Below are 20041 nucleotides of genomic sequence, written 5' to 3'. Positions count from 1 at the left end.
TTCATTATTATTATTTAATTTTAAATTTTAATTACGTCTAAATAAATATACTTCATTAATAAATTATATATATTTTAAAACTAATTTGAAACTCTTTTATTTTAATTTCAAATATGTTTCATTAAGGATGGTGGGACATATACTAAAAAAAAAATGACATTCCATTATCATCCTCACTCATACCATCTACTATGTAAGAAGGTTATAACCCAAACTCAACTAAGCTCATATCGATGAAGCGATTGTGAAATTGTAGACAATGTGATTATGAAGTTGGAGTCATGGTTGAATTCACATTGCCAATAATTACTAAAAAGTCAAGCAATATTATTATTGTATCAACCATATTTTAGTGAAATAGTTTATATTTTATGAATTTCTCACTAGCATAATGGGGATACATTTCTTATTTTTTATTATTAAAAATAAAAAATGATATTCACTTGTGGATAAAATGAGAAAATTTTTATGATTTATTTTGAAAATATAATATTTTTTTTTCAAATTTGAGGTATTACAATTTTTTATTATCTTAAAATTTTAAAATAATTTTAAAATATACTAGAAATTATTATTATTATTATTATTTTTTCAAAATAAAAAATATATTCAAATGATTATTAAGTTTATAATTTTGAAATTAATGAATTTAGCTTAAATTTGAACATCTAATTAAAGCTAATCAGAAATTATATGATATCAGACGTTAGAAGGGTTAATAGTTATACTTAATTATAGAAAAATTTAATAATTAATTTTTAATTCTATAAAAAAATAATTCCATTTTGTAATAATAAGGCAAAACATCCTCAACGGAGGGTCCATATCTGATGCGGGGGACGAATTAAGGAAGTGACAAAATAATAGGTCATTAGTCGAAGACGGAGGAGCATCCTATTAAATTGCTGTCATCCATACCAAATCAGCACTAGACAACAAACGCATGGGCCCCATCTGTCAGCTCCTTATAAGCGGTTTGAACGGCCGAATTTGCGGCCATGTTTTGAAACCTGCCCGAGCCAAAGCTAAAACCAAAAACCCCCCAAAAACCAAAAACAAAAAATAAAAAAAAAAAAATTAAAAAATGGAGAAATATTTCTCTGTAAATCACGAGAACCTCTTCGTACGCATCCATTCTCCAGACCGCCATTTCCACAAGGCCTAGGTTTTTCCATCCCAAAATCCACATTCCAAACTCTCATTGTTCGGATCGATCCAGATTCCGTACGTTCAATTCCATTTGAATTTCGATTTGGATTTCTCCAATCTGATCGAATATTCGATGCTGTAGCATTCACTTTCGCTTGAATCCGTTATTGTAGGGACCAGATCGGAGACGAGGGAGCCGTGTTATTCGGTTTCGCTGCCGAGGACAATTGATTGTTAAAATCCTGTTTTTGGTTGGAGATCGTCAGTGGATCTGCATTGCGTTGATTTTGGCGGTAATTTGGAGATTTTGATGTTTGTGAGATATTGGAGATCTTGAGAGGACGTGGTGATTTTCGAGAGTCATTTTGCGAGATGTCTTCGTTGGCTGGAATCAGCGAGGAGCTGGCGGAGATCGATGGACAAATTAGTGACATTTTCCGCGCGTTATCGTAAGGAATCTTCATTTTTTGAATCGGATTCTTGGCGCATTGTCTGCTTTATGCGTGAATTTTGGTTTAGATTTGACATTGTAGCTGTATTGCTATTTTTTGTTGCTCGAGGTTAGAAAAAGTGAAATATATCATTGAATCAGTTTCTGCAATTGGCGTGGTTTGAGTTGCATGAAACCGTTTAGGTTTTCTCAGCCATAAACTTGTAAGAGATGTGAAATCTTTAATTCAAGGTTTAAATTATAAATCTCAATTCTCAATAATCTCGTAAAGACAGTATGGTTTTAAACCCAAATACTCAAGTCAAATAGAAGATGGGAGAATGAGAATCCATTGCTTCATTTCATGAAGCTGAATATGATGATTCCACAATGGCTACTCTCACACATCATCTTCTTCTGTGACTCTTAATGTCCATAACTATCCTTTTTTTTTCTTGGGGTCAAAATCGCATTTTTCCCTCTTCAAAACAGTGACCATCTCTTGGGCTTTCTTGGTGGCTCCATTCAATGTCCAGAAAAGTTCCTTAGATCAGTGAGTTCATATCCAATCATTCACTAACTGTTTGGATGGCTTTAGGGTACTTATTCTCTGAATTGCAACCTTGAGCTCTATAAACTCAAGAAAGCTAACTAGTCTGCAATGGTAATTTCCAAATGGCAGAAAATTAAGCCAATCAACTAGCATCATGTCTAAACAGTTTCTCAAGATTTGTTTCTACTCTTTCTTGGTAGTCTACTTCATTCAGATACGATTCCTTTATTATTGCCATGATAATCTGTAGAATCTTATAGAGATGGTCCGTAACGGATCCCATAAGGAAAGCAACTGCATTATTTTAACATTCTGTCAAGATTATCAACTGTAAATATCTCTTAACAATCCTTAACACACAAAAAAGATGTACTATTTAGAATCCGTTTCTTGATACTATGTAAATTTTTACAATTTTTTTCAGGTGTTGATTGTTTAGCTTCTTGAAAATACTTCTTGTGCTGTGAAGAGCTAAAATCAATGAAACCTTTTGTTTCCAAAACAAAGGAAAATGTTTTAGAAAAGCTAAGCAAACAATGCATTATTTATGTTTAACCATTGGTGCATGTCCTATATTACCTAGCAAATTATCTTCTTTAAGGTAATCTAATTTTCTATGTATTTTTACAGTAATGGGTTCCAGAAGTTGGAGAAGATCAAAGACACGAGTAGGCAGAGCAGGCAGCTGGAAGAGCTTACAGGGAAGATGAGAGAGTGTAAGAGGTAATTGAACAAAAAATCTCTGCCTCTTGCTATTGGTGACTTTTAGAGCTATTTTATGAGGTGGTATGCAGTATGCATACCATCATTATCTTTTGCCTTTCCAGGAAAAAAAAAGTGCAGTATGGATATTGAAACCATATATGATGAAGAGCAAATCTTGAATGTTTTTGCAAGCATGGTGAAAGATGGGTTTATATATCTGGGGGCATAATGCAAACCCAATCCATCCAGTATAATGGAATGGGTGGAACTACTAAGACCTTTATGTTCAAAACCCGATTCTGACTTCTTTGTCAATTCCCTTTATCTTATTCTGCTTGGATTTCACTATTCAATTCCTATGCACATTGAAGGTAAAGGAAATGGCAAGTTCAAGAATTAGGGTTTTTGGGAGGTTGAAAATCTGAAAGTTTTGGAGGTCTAGTTTCTCTATGTTAAACATCTCATACTTGCAAACAATGAACTTAAGGATTTCTGCTATGTTTGGTGCATGTGTACTTTTGCATGTTACATAATGTTATAGGTGCAGAGCTACTTATTGCTTTGATAGCTGCAACTAAACAAATTAGGCACGTGACAGGAATATCTTACATTATGTTGCTATATTTTTTCCAAAATCAGAAACAAAATTATGCCTTGTTGTCTTTCCAGGCTCATTAAAGAATTTGATAGGGAAGTTAAGGATTTGGAGATTAGAAATGATCCAGAAACCAACAAGATGCTGAATGAGAAAAAGCAATCAATGGTAGGCTTTTCGCCTCGTAATTTCTGATTAGTCAAGCAATCCAAATTGTTGCAGTAATGTTGTAACATGCACATTATTTATCCTCTGCATATCCAAATTCTCTGCTGAATGTTTTTGCTGTCTTCTTTGCAGATAAAAGAGTTGAATTCGTATGTTGCTCTTAAAAAGCAGTAAGTTAACATCTGCTAGAAATTATCCGTGGTTCATGCAAAGAAGCAGAGTAGTCTCATGCATTTTCACTGGTTCTATTTAGTTGTTTGGGACCCTGTTTCCACCATTTATCGATTGTTTCTCTTGGGTTACGTTTTCTGGTTTTCTTAATATTTCTTATTGTTAGAGCTGAGACATGGCATGTGACTGAGAATTGATGGTCAATGCTTTATTTTCTATTTTTAAGTTGCTGAAAAAATGTTGTTTGAGTTCTTGTCCTTTTGGTAGTCTTATCTAATTCACCTGCTGAAACCTTCTAGAATGTCTTTCCTGCATCTCTAGATTTTATCAGTTTCCATTTTAATCAATGAATTATTATTATTATTTGTTTATAACTAATTATATTGCTTCAAAACTTTATTGGTTCTTTCTTATTTGGGTATAATAATCTTGTAAAAAGAACTTACAACCTGTTTGGCAATGCTTTCAAAAACTTCTTAAAAACAGCTTACAATTGTTCTAAGAACAAAATTCTTCTTAGAAACTTATTCTTTATATGAAAAAAAAAAGGTTTTCTCAACTTTTTCTTTATGAAAGTATTATGCACTTATATGTAAAGTAAAAGTTCTCAAATTATTATTTATATTTTTAATTTTCTCAGAATACTCTACAAAAGAACACTTGAAAAATACTTTAAATTTGTTTTAAAAAACAACCTATTTTCAGAACAAAGTCTAATAAAACTGGTTTTCAGTTAAAAAAATTGCCATACCTGTTTTTTGAATTAGAAAACAGTTTTCCATTCTAAGGACCAGAAATTTTTTTTTTTTTTTTGTTCATGTCTTGAAGAATCTTTTCCTTAGTAAACCTTTTTTTGTGAGTAAAGTTGTACATAGAGGAAGGCTCAATGTTTTAATAAAATTTGTTGATTGGTTGAGTTCTTGCTGAAGGAGGGAGTTTTTCTTGACTCTTTAGCACTTATTGTGTACTTCCTGTGTACTTTGGTGCTCTTTTTTTTTTGACACTTGTTTATATATTGTTAATTTTGCCTATAAAAGAAAGGAAGAAAAAAAAACGTTTGAAAACAGACCCTTACTCTTTCAGGTTGTTGGACAGAAGCTCAGTCATAGGAGACCATGGTTGTCAATTAAATAATAATAAGAGAGGACATCGGGAGCTTTTGATTGTTTATACCAAACAAATCATAAAAATAATCACATTAGACAATTCCGAGGGAAGATTTTTCAATTAGTTTCGATACTTTTCCCTCAGTTTCTCATCAACCAAATAGAAATTAACAAAACTTCGCCATAAAATCCCCAATAAAAAGAGAAAATAAAATTTCATCATCACCTTTAATATCCCAAGAACCCTGGACACATCTTCCTTCATGAGCTTCTTCCTCAGATCCTTACAATACATCAAACGTAGCGTTTCAATATAAATCTCAACATCATCACAATCCGCAATCTCCACAATGTAGGGACTCGCAGATCGCTGCTGCTGTCTCGTCCACTGATCTGAGAGCTTCGCCGCAAAAAATCTAATATTCATATAATGTTAGGGTGATGGTAGGGGTTATTTTGAATTGAGGTTCCTCAATGAAGGGTGTTATCTTGGTCTAATCTTTTTTCAAGGAGCTTGTTTTGTCTTGGCCTAATCTTAAGACTCCTAGCTTGAGCTTTGAGAGGCTCTTGTGTGCCACCCATTTTTTTTTTTTTTGAATGAGAAGCTTTATAGGAGAAGATTGTTAGTAATGACCAAGTTATGCTTTGAGGTTGTGAGTTGTGATTTATGCTTTAAGAATACTGAGTTAGTTAATCAGAACCTCCTTCACTATGGATCTTGGTATTCTCTATTTGATGTTTCATGAATTTTATATTTTTCATATGTTAATACTATGTTTCTTAGCTTGGCAGCTTTGGGGGAAAGAGAGGAGATTTTGGAGGATGGTTCCACTTTGCCCTTTTTATTGTATTGGAAAGGAAAGAGATATGCATGTGTTTGAGATAGCGGAACTGTTGGGCTTCAAATTGAGAGGATATTTTTCTGAAGTCCTAATTTTTGTGGTCTATTAACTCTTTTGGCAATGATGTTTTTTTAATTTGAATTTATTGAGAGTTTAGGGATTGCCCAGGGAGTCAGGCTTGGTTTCTTCTTATCTTTTGTGTGTTCTTCCTTCTTTAATGTAGGTGTTTCTCATATCCTTCCTATGCACTAAGATTTGCCCCCTTATTGTTGGACAGTGTTTTCAAATGTGTTATTGATGTGCACCTCAAGGCTTGCTCTGACATGAAGTGTTCTCCCAAAACATGTCAAGGCACAACCAAAAGTGCTAGGCTCCCAAAAGGCGTTCACTTATGGAGTTGGGGTGTATGTGAAGTGCATTTTTGGATGCCTTTACTGCCTTAGAGAGGCAAGTGATCGAATTAAAAAAAAAGAAAACCTAAAAATATAAGAGGATTGGATTTGAGGGGGGAAAGCCTAACTCAGTAGCTCTCAGTGGGGTGCTATGTCAACATCTACAACCTCTCATATGCGGCATCATCAATGCCCTATGCTCTCATTGACAGCTCCTTCTGTTTTGGTTTCTCCTTTTCTCCATCTCGTCAACCTCCTCTTCTCCCTTTCTTTCATTCCCATGCCACAGTCACTTCTCCAGTTTCTCTTTGCATTTTTATTTTATTTTTTAATTTGAGAGGCCACTCCACAAAATCAACTCACTTGCCTTGCACACCAAGTTTTAGGTTTTTTTCCAATTTATCTATTTAGCTTTTAACAGTCCACTCCTCTCAACTCTCCACTCCTCATCTCTACTTTTTATTTTTATTTTTTCATATATCAACTTGAGGTCATATTTTTTACCTCTTATAGATCACCTTTTTTTTCATTTAAATCTTAGACTCTACTACTAATGCTCTTTTATGCCACACTCACCTTTTTTTTCTTCTCCCTAAAATTGAGATTTTATTTATTTTGTTTGGATTATTAGTTATTTATTTATGTAGAAAAACTCACTTTAGGCTACACACAGGATTTCCAAATGACATTCGATGGGAAAGAGACTAACGGGCCTGATTCTAGGGCTTTGTTGAGAGACTTAACGGAGAACTTCCCACATTTAGTCTCTATCCAAAGCACCCTATCTTCCACATCCCGCTGAACGCTCTTCCCATTTGAGGCCTAATAAAAACCTGTGCACCTTATCCACCTCCCAATCATTGAAAGGTCTAGAGAAATGTGAGCTCCAACTCCCTTCTCCCTTAGTGAAACTCCAAACATCTTTCACCCAAGTGTCCTTGGAAGCAGTTAGAGCAAATAAAGTAAGAAAAGAAACACAAAAAGCTGAATCCCCACACTATATGTCCTTCCAAAATTTCACCCTTTGTCCATTACCCACCACAAAAGAGAGTCTACTACTTACAACATGCCACTCCCTCCTAATTGCTTTCAACAACCCCACACCATACCCATCCCTCACTTCCTTGGAACACCAACCCCCTTGCTTCTCCCCATACTTTCCCCTTATCACTTGATTCCAAAAGGCCCTTCTCTCATTTGTAAACCTCCAACTCCATTTGCACAAAAATGTCTTATTAAGAGTAGAAAGACACTTCGCCCCAACCCCCATTTTCTTTTGTCCAAGCAAACAAATACCTATTTTACAAGATGAGGTTTCTGCTCAAGAGCCCCACATCTGACGGTCCTTGGTAAAGAAAGCACATACATGAAATAAATGGGCAAGCTAGCCAAAGTGCTCCGAATTAAGGTGATCCTCCTTCCTTTGGAGATGTAATGTCTCTTCCACATTGCCAATCTCTTTCTAAACCTCTCCTCCACTCCATCCTGGGCAGCCATGGACTTAAAAGGAGCATCCAACGACAATCCCAAATACGAGGAAGAAAGACTCCCGACCTTGCAACCAAGTTCTGTAGCCATTGCCTTCGCGTTTGGGATTAACTCATTTTTATCAAAATTAATTCTCAATCTCGAAATGGCCTCAAACCACATTAGTGTCCAACTTAAATACGTCGTCTTATTTTGAGAAGCCCCAATAGAAAACCAATGTATCATCGACGAACAATAAGTGAGACACTTGAGCCTCTTCACCACCTCTACCCCTCACCTTACAGGCTGACAAAAAAACCCCATTTATAGCTCTCCTTAGAAGGCAACTAAGTACCTCCATAGCAATCACAAATAAGTATGGTGAGAGTGGACCCCCTTCCTTTAAACACCTAGAACTTTGGAAGAAGCCTGAGGAAGTCCCATTAACCAAAACAGAAAAAATAGCTGTGGAGATACACCATTGCATCCACCAAAGCCATTTCTCTCCGAAACCCATCATACCCATAACCGAAAGCAAGAAGGACCAGTCCACATGATCATATGCCTTCTCTATATCAAGTTTGCATATTACCACCCCCTCATTGCTCTTCACAGTCGAATCTATGACTTCATTAGCAACAAGGGCAGCATCTAGGATTTGTCTACCATCCACAAAGGTATTTTGGGCCTTAGAAACCACCTTACCCACCATCAGCTTTAACTAATTGGCTAGCACTTTAGTTAGCCACCTATACAACCCTTCCACCAAACTAATTGGCTCAAAATCCCTTAAATCTTCCGCTCCCCTTTTTTTTGGAATCAAAACTAGAAAGGTTGCATTCAGACTTCTAACAAAGCAATTATGGTCACGAAATTCCTTGAAAAACCCCATGACCTCCTTCTTCACAAATCCCTAAGAAAACTGCCAAAAGGCCATGGTAAAACCATTAGGCCTAGGCGCTTTGTCCCCACTAAAGCCCTTAAGAGCCTCGAAAACCTCCTGCTAAAAAAAAGGCTCCTCTAGCCTAGCTTCTTCAACAACCTCCAACCTTGCAAAAGACAAGCCACTAATGCTGGACCTCCACCCTCATGTAGCAAACAACATAAACTTAAATTCATTCACCACTCCTTTGATCTCATTTTCCTTTGTTAATCAAGTACCACTGATTTTAACCAGAGCCATCATATTCCTCATTCTATGAGCATTAGCCATCTTGTGGAAAAATCTAGTATTTCTATCTCCCTCTTTTAGCCACACTTCCCTTGATTTCTGCTTCCAAGAAATTTATGTTAGGAGAACTCACTTTTTAAAATCCTCCTTTGCTCCTCTCCTAGCTTACTCATGAACAACAAGTGGCCAAACTACCTTTACTTTGTCCCAAAGTTCCACTTGATTCAAAGCCAACGCTTTATTAACTTCAACTTTACCAAAGACATTCCTGTTCTAGTCTCTCAATAACGATTTCAAGGCTTTCAGCTTCACAGCCAAAACAAAACTAGTAGACCCACTAAAATTGAGACCCTCCCACTAAGCCTGCAACTTATCCTTGAAGCCTTTCTCCTTCAACCACATATTTTCGAATTTAAAAGGCATTGGGTCTCTCCTCACGCCTCCTCTATCCAACAAAATTGGAGAATGGTCAGAAACCGGTTTAGGGAGGATGCACTGAATGACCCTTGTAAAGTGACCTTCCCAATTCTTTTTGATAGGAGTGACCTTCCCAATTCTCTGAGACCAAAAAACGATCGAGCCTAGAATTAGACTGATTATTTAGACCACCCCTCCACATGTAAGGACCTCCCTGTAGAGGTAGGTCCCTTAGCTCTAAATCCTTGATAATCTCAGAGAATCTCCGCATTGAAGAGGTTAATCTGCCTCCCCTGCTGCACTCCACAGGGAACCTAACCACATTATAATCGCCTGCCACACACCAAGGGCCACTCCATAGACTTCTAACAACACCTAGCTCACCCTAGAAACCTTCCCTCTCCTTCTTCATTGTAGGACCATAAACCTCTGTAAAATTCCAGCAAAAGTCATCCTCACAGTTCTTAAATCGGCACGAGACTGAGAAAATCCCCACTTCCACATCCAACAATTGTAACACCCTATTGTCCAAAAACACCAACACACCATTGGAGGCTCCCCTCGAGTGAACAGCCCCCCCATTATCAATATATACTCTATTATCAATATATATTTCGTTTTTGATAAAGATTTTTTTAATGTGCATAATTTTGTTGTTTCTCCAAAATTTACTTTCATTTTGACATCCCCACTATTTTGGTGAAATACCTTAGTCTTAAATTATGACCTAGTCATATATGATTCCATTAGTTGAAAATTTTAGTCTTTATTAATTTAAGATTTTTGTTCAATTTACGGAATAAATCAAGAAAATGATTCATTGTTGATCCTTTATAGTTTTCATGTTTTCATTCTGAATATATATTTGAACTTCAAATTTCGTTTGATTATGTGCATAGAGTTGCAGATTTAATTTTATTTAGATGTTTTATACTGATTCTTAATTATATCATGCTGTTGATTCCTTTCCTGGGCTTATTTTTATATTGTTTTGGATGGTGATATAGATATGCAACCAATCTTGAAAACAAGCGAATTGATCTCTTTGATGCGCCTGCTGACGACGTTGGAGAAGAAAATGTTTTGCTAGCTTCATGTAAGCATATGGCCTTCTATTATACTCACTTTTTCTACCACACTCGAAAGTCTAGAGTCTAGACACTATAAATGGAAGTTTTATCTCATGATGATGGAATAATGTGTATGTTTTGTTCTTAATTTATTTTTATCAAATTATTACTGATTGTTTTAGAGTGGTCCAGAAACCATCTAATCATGTGGAAATTTCATCTAATGAAATTGTGTTAATGACTCTTGTCTTTTCCAGCAAGATAGATTATCTTAGGGAGGATGATGGATGTGAGAGAAATGAATGGAGTAAAGGGAAAGCTTTTAAGCAGGAGGGGAGAAGCAGTCCCTAATTATTGGAGAGGGGCATGGCATTTATATAGGTCTAAAGCATGTTGTGGCACATGGTACATGTGTGAGCACAGTAATATGAAAGTTACACCAATATGAAGGCCACAAATGTGTATAGTGATGTTTTTCTCCATGATAGATGAGAAGGATAATATCTAATTTTGAATGCAAATATTCAATGCTTGATTATAGTACAGAAAGTAAGTACTGACATTGGCTTTATTGCTCTGGGTGATTGTTAAATGCTGATGTCTGATTTGTTGTTATAATAGGAATTCTCTAGCTTATCCATAGGAAAACTTAGCACTTACAGTCTTTCAAAAGTATAGTTCACTCACGTTTTGAACCAATACTTTAATACAGCCTCTTCGCAGAGCTCTTCAAAGACAAATATTTTAGTTCTTTAAGCTATGAGGATCTTTCTGGGAGTATATTATCTAGATGTGGTTTCCTTGTAACATACATAAGTGAAAATGCCTATATTTTCATGTTCACATGTACTCATGTTTCAAAAGAAAGAGTCCCTTCCTAGAGATAACTACAGTCACCAAATAAGAAGTTTTGTGAGCATTCAACATTGAGGTGAGCGAGTAAAAGATATATAAACTGTTCCACAAGGTGCTCACATTTTGCAGCACCAGTGGGAGAAGTCAATATCCTATATCTTCTACTAATTGGTGATTAGTTCTAATTGGGATGTCTATTGACCAGAGTCCATAAATTTCATCCTTGGACAAAAATGGTGTGATGTTTATACAGACCTGGAGCAGAGAAGTGAATGTATATTAATACATTGATACATGCATTTCTGTGTCGATTCATATTATCTACTGTCCTCACAAGGACAAAAAAATAGGCAACTGCTTGCCCATAGAATGTTCTGAATTGCATGCTTCCCATCTAAATAGAAACTCAAACCAGATGTGGACAACCAGGAGGTAGTATCAATCATTCTCAAGTAATCTTTGTGTGTACATATGCATGTAATCATGCTTATGAGATCGGAACTTTTATGAAGGGCATCATTAATTTTTTTTACAGAAGAATAATTGGAAGATGACTCTTCATTTTTTACTAGAGAAACTGATAGAGAAATTGGTTCTCTTAAAATATTTTTCTGCTAAACTGAGTGAAAAAAATGGGTTTTTGGTTTTCTTAAAATATTCTTCTTCGGAATCTTGCAAATGTTTTTTTTAATAAATATATGAACCATTTTACAAACAAGAATATTGAATGTTCTTAATACCTTGAAGCATGTTTTCAGCTAGTTCAGGGTTTCATCATGCAGTGTTTTTATTCCATTAAGATAGCATTGTGACTCTTGTAAGTTTCTTGGTAAGAAGCACAGGGTTGCAGTGTTTTTAATGGTACACCATAAACTAGGCTATTCCTGCAGCTGGGTATTTGTCTCCTTGTGTTTGTCCAAAAAATATATTTTGCTTGACTTGAAATCTATTAATTTTGATAAACTCTGCATGGTGATTTTCCAAATATTTTATCCTCGGACCATTACAACCATGAAACTATCATGTGCATGCACAATAAGAGCTAAATTCTTCACCCTCATTTTGCTTAACAAGTAAATTGTGATGGGTGTCATCAGCTTGTCTTTCTATCTTCAAGGAATCCAAAGCAGAGAGTTTCATATACCACACTGTGTAACAGAATCAATGTTGTCAAACTGATACTTATCATGGGGCATACTGTTTTCTGTCAAGGAGTCCTAACATGGTAACTAGTTACTACTTGGGGTTAAGAGCTTATGTAAGATGTTTCTTATAAATCCTGCATGAATGGGAATGAAAAGTCATGGTACATTAGGTGGTTTTTATACCTTGGACCAAAATTTTCTTGATGATCATAGAACTCTTATTGTTTCCCTTTTGAAGGGATTGAAGAAGTGGGATGGTGTTCACCTGAAACGGTTGCTAAGAGTCTAAGACTACTGTCTCTGATGCACTTATCCATCTGGATCACTTGTTTTGCTTCTGGTTGTTGTACCATTTGTGTCATTGAACTTCATAAAAATGTTCATCTCATAACAAATTTTAGATTTTAAATGGTGTATGTGGTCAACAGGGCAAACGCACCGAAACCTGTTGAGGCTTGAGGTGCCCAAGATGTTCAAGAAAAAGATGTATCTCGTTGTGGAAGTGATCCAAATACATACTATTTGGAAATAGTACTTATAAAATAAAATTTAGTCAGATTGCAATGCTTGCCATGTGTGACAGATAAAATTTCTTTTGCTGCCTGATAACATATTTTATAGATATGTGTGTGTGTGTGTGCGCGCGTGTACGTACGTACATACGTACGTATGTATGTATGTATATGTATTAATACTCCATTAAACTCCTTGAATTAGCTGATTTGTGGATGTCATGGCAAGGTTATGCATTTGCTGCATATTTGTCTGAGTTCTTGGAGTTAAGTTTTTATTTTGTTTGTCATTGGTGAATTTGCCTTGGGTTACTGATAGTATAATTCGAAACCTGCACTGAGTTTGCTGATTCATAGACATTTATATCATGGTGAAACCATGTCATACAAGTATTTTGCAAGTTCTGCATATTTTTTTTGACTCCCTGGAATTGTGGATTTGTTTTTCGTTGGATAGGCAAACTGATATTCCAGAATATTATGAAGCCATGAGGCAATTTTGTTTTCATTTAATGTCCTAACTCATTTTCCATTGGCCCCAATCTTGGTTTGTATTTCACGTGTGCAAACTTTTCTATGTTAGCTGCAATCTTCACTTTGGACTTCCATTCATTCTTGTTTGAATAATTTCTGAGGTCTATCTAAATGTTTTACAGCTATGACAAATCAACAGCTAATGGATAATGGAAATCGGATGATGGATGAGACTGATCAAGTCATTGAGAGATCAAAAAAGGTTAGTTTATCTCTAAATCAACACACTTGTACTGCATTGGTTGGGTAATTTTTTATCTTTGCTGTCTAATGCTTCATGATTGCATGAGATTTTTCTCTTCATTCTTATAGACAACACATATAAACTTTGGATCTGAAATGTTCAGGTTTTTCAGCATTGTTGTTCTTCTAATAATCATTTCATAATTTGCAGTATTCTTTTCAATTTTAGTTTTTCTTAGGGAGGCTGGCTAATCTGTTTAGGCACAATGGTTTAAATATACCCATTGAATATGCCTTCTTCATTTTTTTTTTCTGGATTCTTGGGTGTGTGTGGCTGTTAGATTGCTGCAATGAGCAGTGTTTATGCAATGGTAACTCATTTCTGTGTGGGTGGTATTTGTAAAAGGTTCTTATTTTTGGAGGCTAGCCATGCGGGATGGTGAGGTGGCAATAGTTTGAGGGGAGAATGTAGTGAGAGGCAAGAAGGGATTGGAGAGAATGATACTGAATCAAGGAGAGAATCCAAGAGAATGGGAAATTCTTTTTTTCTTCCTTTTGGCAGAAAATGGAGCCTATTTATGATGCTCCAAAATAGTAACTGCACATTAATGGACCAATAATGATGTGGAAACTTTCGGAGACAACATGTGATTGCCCCCTCCCCCCCCTTCCTTTCATTGTAATCGAGATCGGTTTGATGCATGTTAATTCTACCTTAGCAAACTTGTAACTCTAGCCACTAAATCAAGACCCTCAAACCAGTCCCAAAATGTTCAATGGTGGGATGGCTAATTTTGCCATTGAGATGCACCAAGTTCATTTTGATGCATGCTAATTCTACCTTAGCAAACTTGGAACTCTAGCCACTAAAGCAAGACCCTCAAACCAGTCCCAAAATGTTCAATGGTGGGATGGCTAATTTTGCCATTGAGATGCACCAAGTTCATTTTGGACCCTTGATCCTTGCTCTTAACTCCAGTAGGCATATTAGCATTAGAGTGTTGTGCCAAGGGTGGCACCTTTGAGGGGGCTTAAGAGATCATCTGTCCACAAGCATTCTAAAGGGAGCATCCTTTTTGTAATAGGAGTGAAACAATCAATCCTCTCAGGTACACATAGTCACCCTTGCCAAGAGATATAGTAGGAGAGAACCCCTCAGCATCCGCTAGAAGCGGGCATCTATGTTTCATGAACATTTGGATAAATGTATTTTGAGATAGGCTTCTATGTCCATATGATGCAACACTATGACATGGAAGCTATTTAGGGAGAATTGGATCTATGTATGCATTAGATATCAAAGGTACACATCATGTTATTTTGAGGGAAGGGCCTCTCATCCTTCTCTTATACCTTTATTATTATCAATATATATTTTGTTTCTGATAAAGAAAGGTACACATCATGTTAGTGGAGAGTGGTCTTGGGCATGTACTACTATGTACAATGTTATCAAAGGCAATCGCTTTGGTTGCCTAGGCCATCAGGCTAGGCGGGGCAGAAAAAAATCGCCTCTTGAAGATCTAGGCAAGGCAGCTTAAAAAAGGCAACGGCTAGGCAATCGCCTTGGGATAAGACACAAGGCATAGAGGCGATTGCCTTTGACCATGTGTTAAGATTAAACATACTTAGATTATAATTTCATTCAATCTAATATTGGGTTAAACAAAGAATAAGATAAAATATTATATAATAAATCATAGAGATAATAAGATGGAGGGCTATCAATCTAGTTTTGATGGAAGTGATGACAATTTTAATTTCAATGATGATTGATGACGATGATGATGATGCCTAAAGCTTCTCTAGAATGTTCAATCTCTTATTTTGTTTTGTTTTTTTTCGATGTTTGAAAAATTGGAATATGCATTTAGACAGGATGAATATTTTTAAATAATATAATGTTTCTTATGATATAGGGTATAATATTTAACATTTTGAATAATTATTACTATTTTGTTAATTTTATAGGACATCATTAGTGATAAAAAAATTAATAGTGTTGATTGTTGAAGACAACATTTATATTGGTTGAGTATTGAGTAGGTAAATATGTATATTTTTGATTGCCTTACTATAATTAGGCTATCACCTTGTTTTTCGCCTTTTGCCTTAGGTGACTCGCCTTTTGTTTTTGGCAGCACTGACTATGTACCAAGACATGTGGCATTCTATTATTGGTTGTATCATGATGGAGCTCACATGATGTATATTAGACATGTGGTGCTCTATGGTCGGTCCACCTAGATTTTACAAAACAGGGCATCTACCATATCACTGCTTGTGAAATAGAGCCTCATTTTTTTGCCTCTGAATTAAGTCATATGTAGTTTCAAGGTTCAATTGCTTTAATAACCACCACTCGAATGAAAAGGTTCAAAATACATGACCAATTCTGGTTTCAATTGGCTTATCTAGAAGGATGCTAAGTTAGTGTGATCATGGAAAATCTCATAATTGGAAGGTGCATGATTCCTTTTTTCTGAAGTTCATGAGGGATTCAAGGACGTCTCACACATTTGAATGTGTGCCACTACCCAAAAGTATAGTTGATAATACTCCCTGAATCATGCATCTATCAGACACTTTAGGTTAGTGTATTTGAGACTCATTTAGGGGGCACCTCTTGAGTGGATATATCAAAACAGACCATTTATGTCCAGTTGGTTGGGTTGTGGCTCATTCTTCTGAACTCACACTTGGTTTCTTTGTGAAATGTGAAGTTATATGCTATCCCCCACCTGGGTTAAAATAAGAGGCACCAGAAATCTTTATTTAATTTCCTTTGATGGTCTATTCTTGCAGAAGGTCAAAACATCTAAAAAGGCATCCCATTCTGCAATTTTTTTTTTTTCCAATTTGCTTGTTGGATTTCTCCCTCTAAGTCTGTAATAGTCTAAGTTTTTTCACATTGAAGACACATTTTGCTATTTTGCTATTAATCCATGACCATGGTCTCCTTAACTGATGCATAAAATCTTAGTCTGTGACTGTAGGGTGGATTTCCCTTGACATTTCTAATCTAGGCTTTCCTGGTTCCTTCTGATCAGAAGGTAGGAGTGTGGTAGTTATGGTTATTTCTGGCTTGTTTGTCTTTAACGCCACATCTAATTGGCAATGTGTTGGTACATATTCTAATTTATGTAGTATTTTGAGTCCTCTTCATTCTGTAATGCAACATCTTCCTTCACACCCCTTATTCTTATTCTCTGAATCAAATATTATAGAATTGGAAATCCATAACCAACATCTTGAAAGAAAAAATAAAATGATGTATACAGTCTCTCACTCCTACTAGAGGTGGGAAGTTGAAGAGCTTTGTCATGCATCTTGAAACTGTTTGTCAGTGCTAGAGCCACTTAGTTGCACATTGAACTTCACTTGTTTCTGCTATGAGAAACAGAAATCAAAACCATTCGAAAACTGTAAACCCCATTGAAACCACCCATCTTCCTTCTCAACAAAAGGGATAGAAAAGAAGATTAATAAAAAGATTTGCTTGCTTGAAGTTTGTAAGTTGACTTACCTATAAAAAAAATGTTTGTAATTTGACTTGTAATTGTTAACAAAGGAAGTTAATTCCCGCTTGCTTTGTTTATGCAATAGGTTGTTCAAGATACAGTTAATGTTGGAACAGAAACTGCAGCAGCTCTCAAGTCGCAGGTCTGTACCTCATCAATATTAAATTTTTTTCTGATTCTGACACATTGCTACAATTTAGATTCAATTTACATCACTTGTATTTTACCTTTCTTTTTGAAGGTTTTCCTAAGACATGGTAGCTTAAGTGTTTCAATTTACTTTACGTTTATGTTCAGACTGAACAAATGAGCAGGATTGTTAACGAGCTAGATTCTATCCATTTCTCAATCAAGAAAGCTTCACAGCTGGTCAAGGAAATTGGTAGGCAGGTCAATCTCTAAAATATCCACTTCCCTATCTTTCATATATCGAGCATTGAGTTATTATTTGTGGTACTTACTTGGGTTCTTGCATCAGGTTGCCACTGATCGGTGTATTATGGCCTTGCTCTTCATTCTAGTCATTGGGGTCATAGCCGTCATTATTGTGAAGGTTGGATATCTGTTCACCTCTACTTTTCTTTTCATTTCCTTTCTTTTTCTTCCTGTTACTTCCGATGATTTTGTTAGGGTCTCAATTTTGTTTTTGTCATTTGCATATCCTGAAACAGTTGGAAGTCAAGCATTGGTATTACTAGGTACTGGGAAATTTATTTTAATATATCTGTTGGGTGCAGTGGTGGAAAATGTTGACCTTGTTTGTCAACCAGTCCAGTAACTTTACAGGCCACATGGGATTTGACATCGGGTTCATCATCTAAACCCAATGGGTTATTGTCTTAAGACTTAAAATTTATTTGAATGCAATCATAACTTTTTTTTTGTGTGAAATTATATCTCCACCCACCTCATTTTTATCTCTTTTTTGAAATTCAGAATTTAATGTAAAAGGCAAAAATACTCTCATCTTCTTCACCCACCATACCTGGCCAAAACCCTAACCTTAATTCCTCCCCCTTCTCCTTACCTTCTCCTCCTTCATCTTCATTTTTATTTTTTATTTTTTATTTTTTAGTTTTATTTATTATTTTGTACTTTTGAAAAAAAAGAAGGAAAAAGGGGGATGATCATTGCATGGCCATGACATGCACCTGTAAAGCAGTCAGGACCTGCAATGAAGAGGAAGGGAAAAGAAAGCATAGGGAAAAGGCTGAGGGAGGGGGAAGGAGAGTTAGGGTTTAAAGGTGGGTCTGGTGGGTGATGAAGATGAAAACTTTTTACGTTTTCACATCAAATATGCTATTATAAAATAAAAAATAAAAATGAGGCGACTGAAGAGATAGTGTTGATGGGTGGGGATATGACCACCCCTTTTGTCCCTTGCTTTAAAAGTTTTTACTTAAAATATTTTATGACTTTTTAAATTATTACTTATATTTTACCCATATTTTCTTACATATTATCTTACCAAGTACATGAAAATAGTTTGAATAGTGGGAATAAACAAATGAAGGCTTTCTGACTGGTTCATGTTCCATCACGGCTGTAGTTTCTTATAGAGGTGCTCTGCTTGCTTAGCTTTGATACCATCTAGAGTTGTACTTTGGAAATTCCTTGAACATTTGTTGTTTATCAATGGTTTGGATTTGTTTCAGACCTGGCCAACTCATCCTAGAGTTGGGCTCAGCCTCCTTATAGGAACCCAAGCCTGAGACCTACCCACCAAACCTTCCCCCTTTATATGAAAATGCCTAGCTAGCTTCAGAGTAACCGTCAAGGCTGGTCTCATTGTCCTACCCTTTTAACCCCCCTAGTTGTATTGCTTTAACAGTTATATTTCCAGAAGAAATCTATATTATATGACTTTCTCATTCTGATAATGATCAGTCACTTTTGCTTAAACCACATCTATTGAATTTTTCTCCTTGCACCATTCCTCCATTGAGTTAGATAGTACTGGTTTTAATCTTTTGATCACTGTCATTCTCTAATCTGCTTGATTCTCTCCCTCATGCTTCTACAGTATTTTGGATGACTTTGCATGATATAGAGTATATCTACATTGTTTGGCACTTCAACTTAGCCTCTAAATGGTTCCTGCAGTTAACATTCATGTAGCAGTTTAGCACCTTTAAATTTGTCTTAATACTGTATAGAGAACTGGTTCACAATCATCAAGTGGATCATATTTTTATTACTTTCAACCTTAGTAACCATTAAAAAACATGTCCCTTTCCAGAAGAACCATGAAGCACTCATGTCAACATTGTCTCTAACTGCATTTTATTAATGTTTGCTTATCACTTACTTCAACTTATTATTACTCAGCTTGTGAACCCAAATAACAAGGACATTCGGGGTGTTCCTGGATTGGCCCCACCAGCTCTCACTCGGAAATTACTTTGGCATCCTAATTAAATCTGGCAGTGAATTTCCTCAAGATTTTATCAGACACAATTTGATTGGGTGTAAAATTAGCGGAGATTTTGACGCTGTTGGCATCGCCTGGTATAGTGAAAAACCCAATCTGGTTTAAAAGGGTGGATTCTTTCGACACAGGAAACTTGCTGGAGTCGCTATATGATTAATCAGCTTTTCAAAATGCCAGTCTCTTAAACTGCTGTTGTGGCTTGTTCAGTAGCTTCAATCAGATAAGGTTTTGTATGTGATTTGTTTATTCTCCACGGATTATGATTAAGAAAATTACCACTATTTAGGTGAGGGAATTCCGAGCGTAAATACTTGAAACCAAGATGTTCATACTCCACTGTATAATCACAATGGTGTGTTTATTTTTATTTTTTAGATTTTGTTTTTCACCATCATTTCCATAGTGATTTGACATTATAGTGTTCATTTAATTATCACCTGAAGATTGATAGGTTTTTTGTATCTACATTTAAAAAAAAATTATTTGTGCAGTCAAGTGACTTTTGTTTATATATATATATATATATATATATATATATATATATATAATATATATACACACTGAATGCGGTTGTGTGGGAGGGTTGTGGTCTCTAAGATGATTTTATGAAAAGGCAATTTTATT

The 20041-nt window shown here is 35.7% G+C and overlaps 1 protein-coding gene across 3 annotated transcripts; it reads left to right on the top strand.

Moving 5' to 3' along the window:
- The first annotated feature begins 1047 nt into the window (after positions 1-1047).
- On the top strand, positions 1048-19842 carry LOC117904841 (novel plant SNARE 11-like). Of its 3 annotated transcripts, XM_034817630.1 has the most exons (11): positions 1049-1224; positions 1323-1598; positions 2763-2855; positions 3507-3600; positions 3733-3770; positions 10174-10262; positions 13405-13484; positions 17072-17128; positions 17284-17376; positions 17465-17539; positions 19315-19842. In XM_034817630.1, exons 2-11 carry the CDS (start codon positions 1522-1524, stop codon positions 19402-19404), a joined length of 786 nt encoding a protein of 261 aa, XP_034673521.1. In that variant the 5' UTR covers positions 1049-1224; positions 1323-1521; the 3' UTR covers positions 19405-19842. The 3 variants fall into 3 exon arrangements, 2 of the variants coding, with proteins under 2 accessions (XP_034673521.1, XP_034673511.1); XR_004649629.1 differs by having other exon boundaries at positions 1048-1598; positions 17284-17368; positions 19315-19338; XM_034817620.1 differs by having other exon boundaries at positions 1049-1598.
- The last annotated feature ends 199 nt before the right edge of the window (positions 19843-20041 follow it).

The sequence above is a fragment of the Vitis riparia genome, chromosome 2, assembly GCF_004353265.1.
Source record: "Vitis riparia cultivar Riparia Gloire de Montpellier isolate 1030 chromosome 2, EGFV_Vit.rip_1.0, whole genome shotgun sequence".
Classification (NCBI taxonomy): Eukaryota; Viridiplantae; Streptophyta; class Magnoliopsida; order Vitales; family Vitaceae; genus Vitis; species Vitis riparia.
The sequence above is the reverse complement of the archived record's forward strand: the minus strand, read 5'-3'. Positions and strand labels throughout refer to the sequence as shown.

Excerpts from the sequence above, each read along its gene's own strand:
- LOC117904841 (XM_034817630.1), top strand. The coding sequence starts at position 1,522 with ATGTCTTCGTTGGCTGGAATCAGCGAGGAGCTGGCGGAGATCGATGGA. Across the intron at positions 1,599-2,762 it reads GACATTTTCCGCGCGTTATC|TAATGGGTTCCAGAAGTTGG; the intron begins GTAAGGAATCTT and ends GTATTTTTACAG. Across the intron at positions 13,485-17,071 it reads TCATTGAGAGATCAAAAAAG|GTTGTTCAAGATACAGTTAA; the intron begins GTTAGTTTATCT and ends TTTATGCAATAG.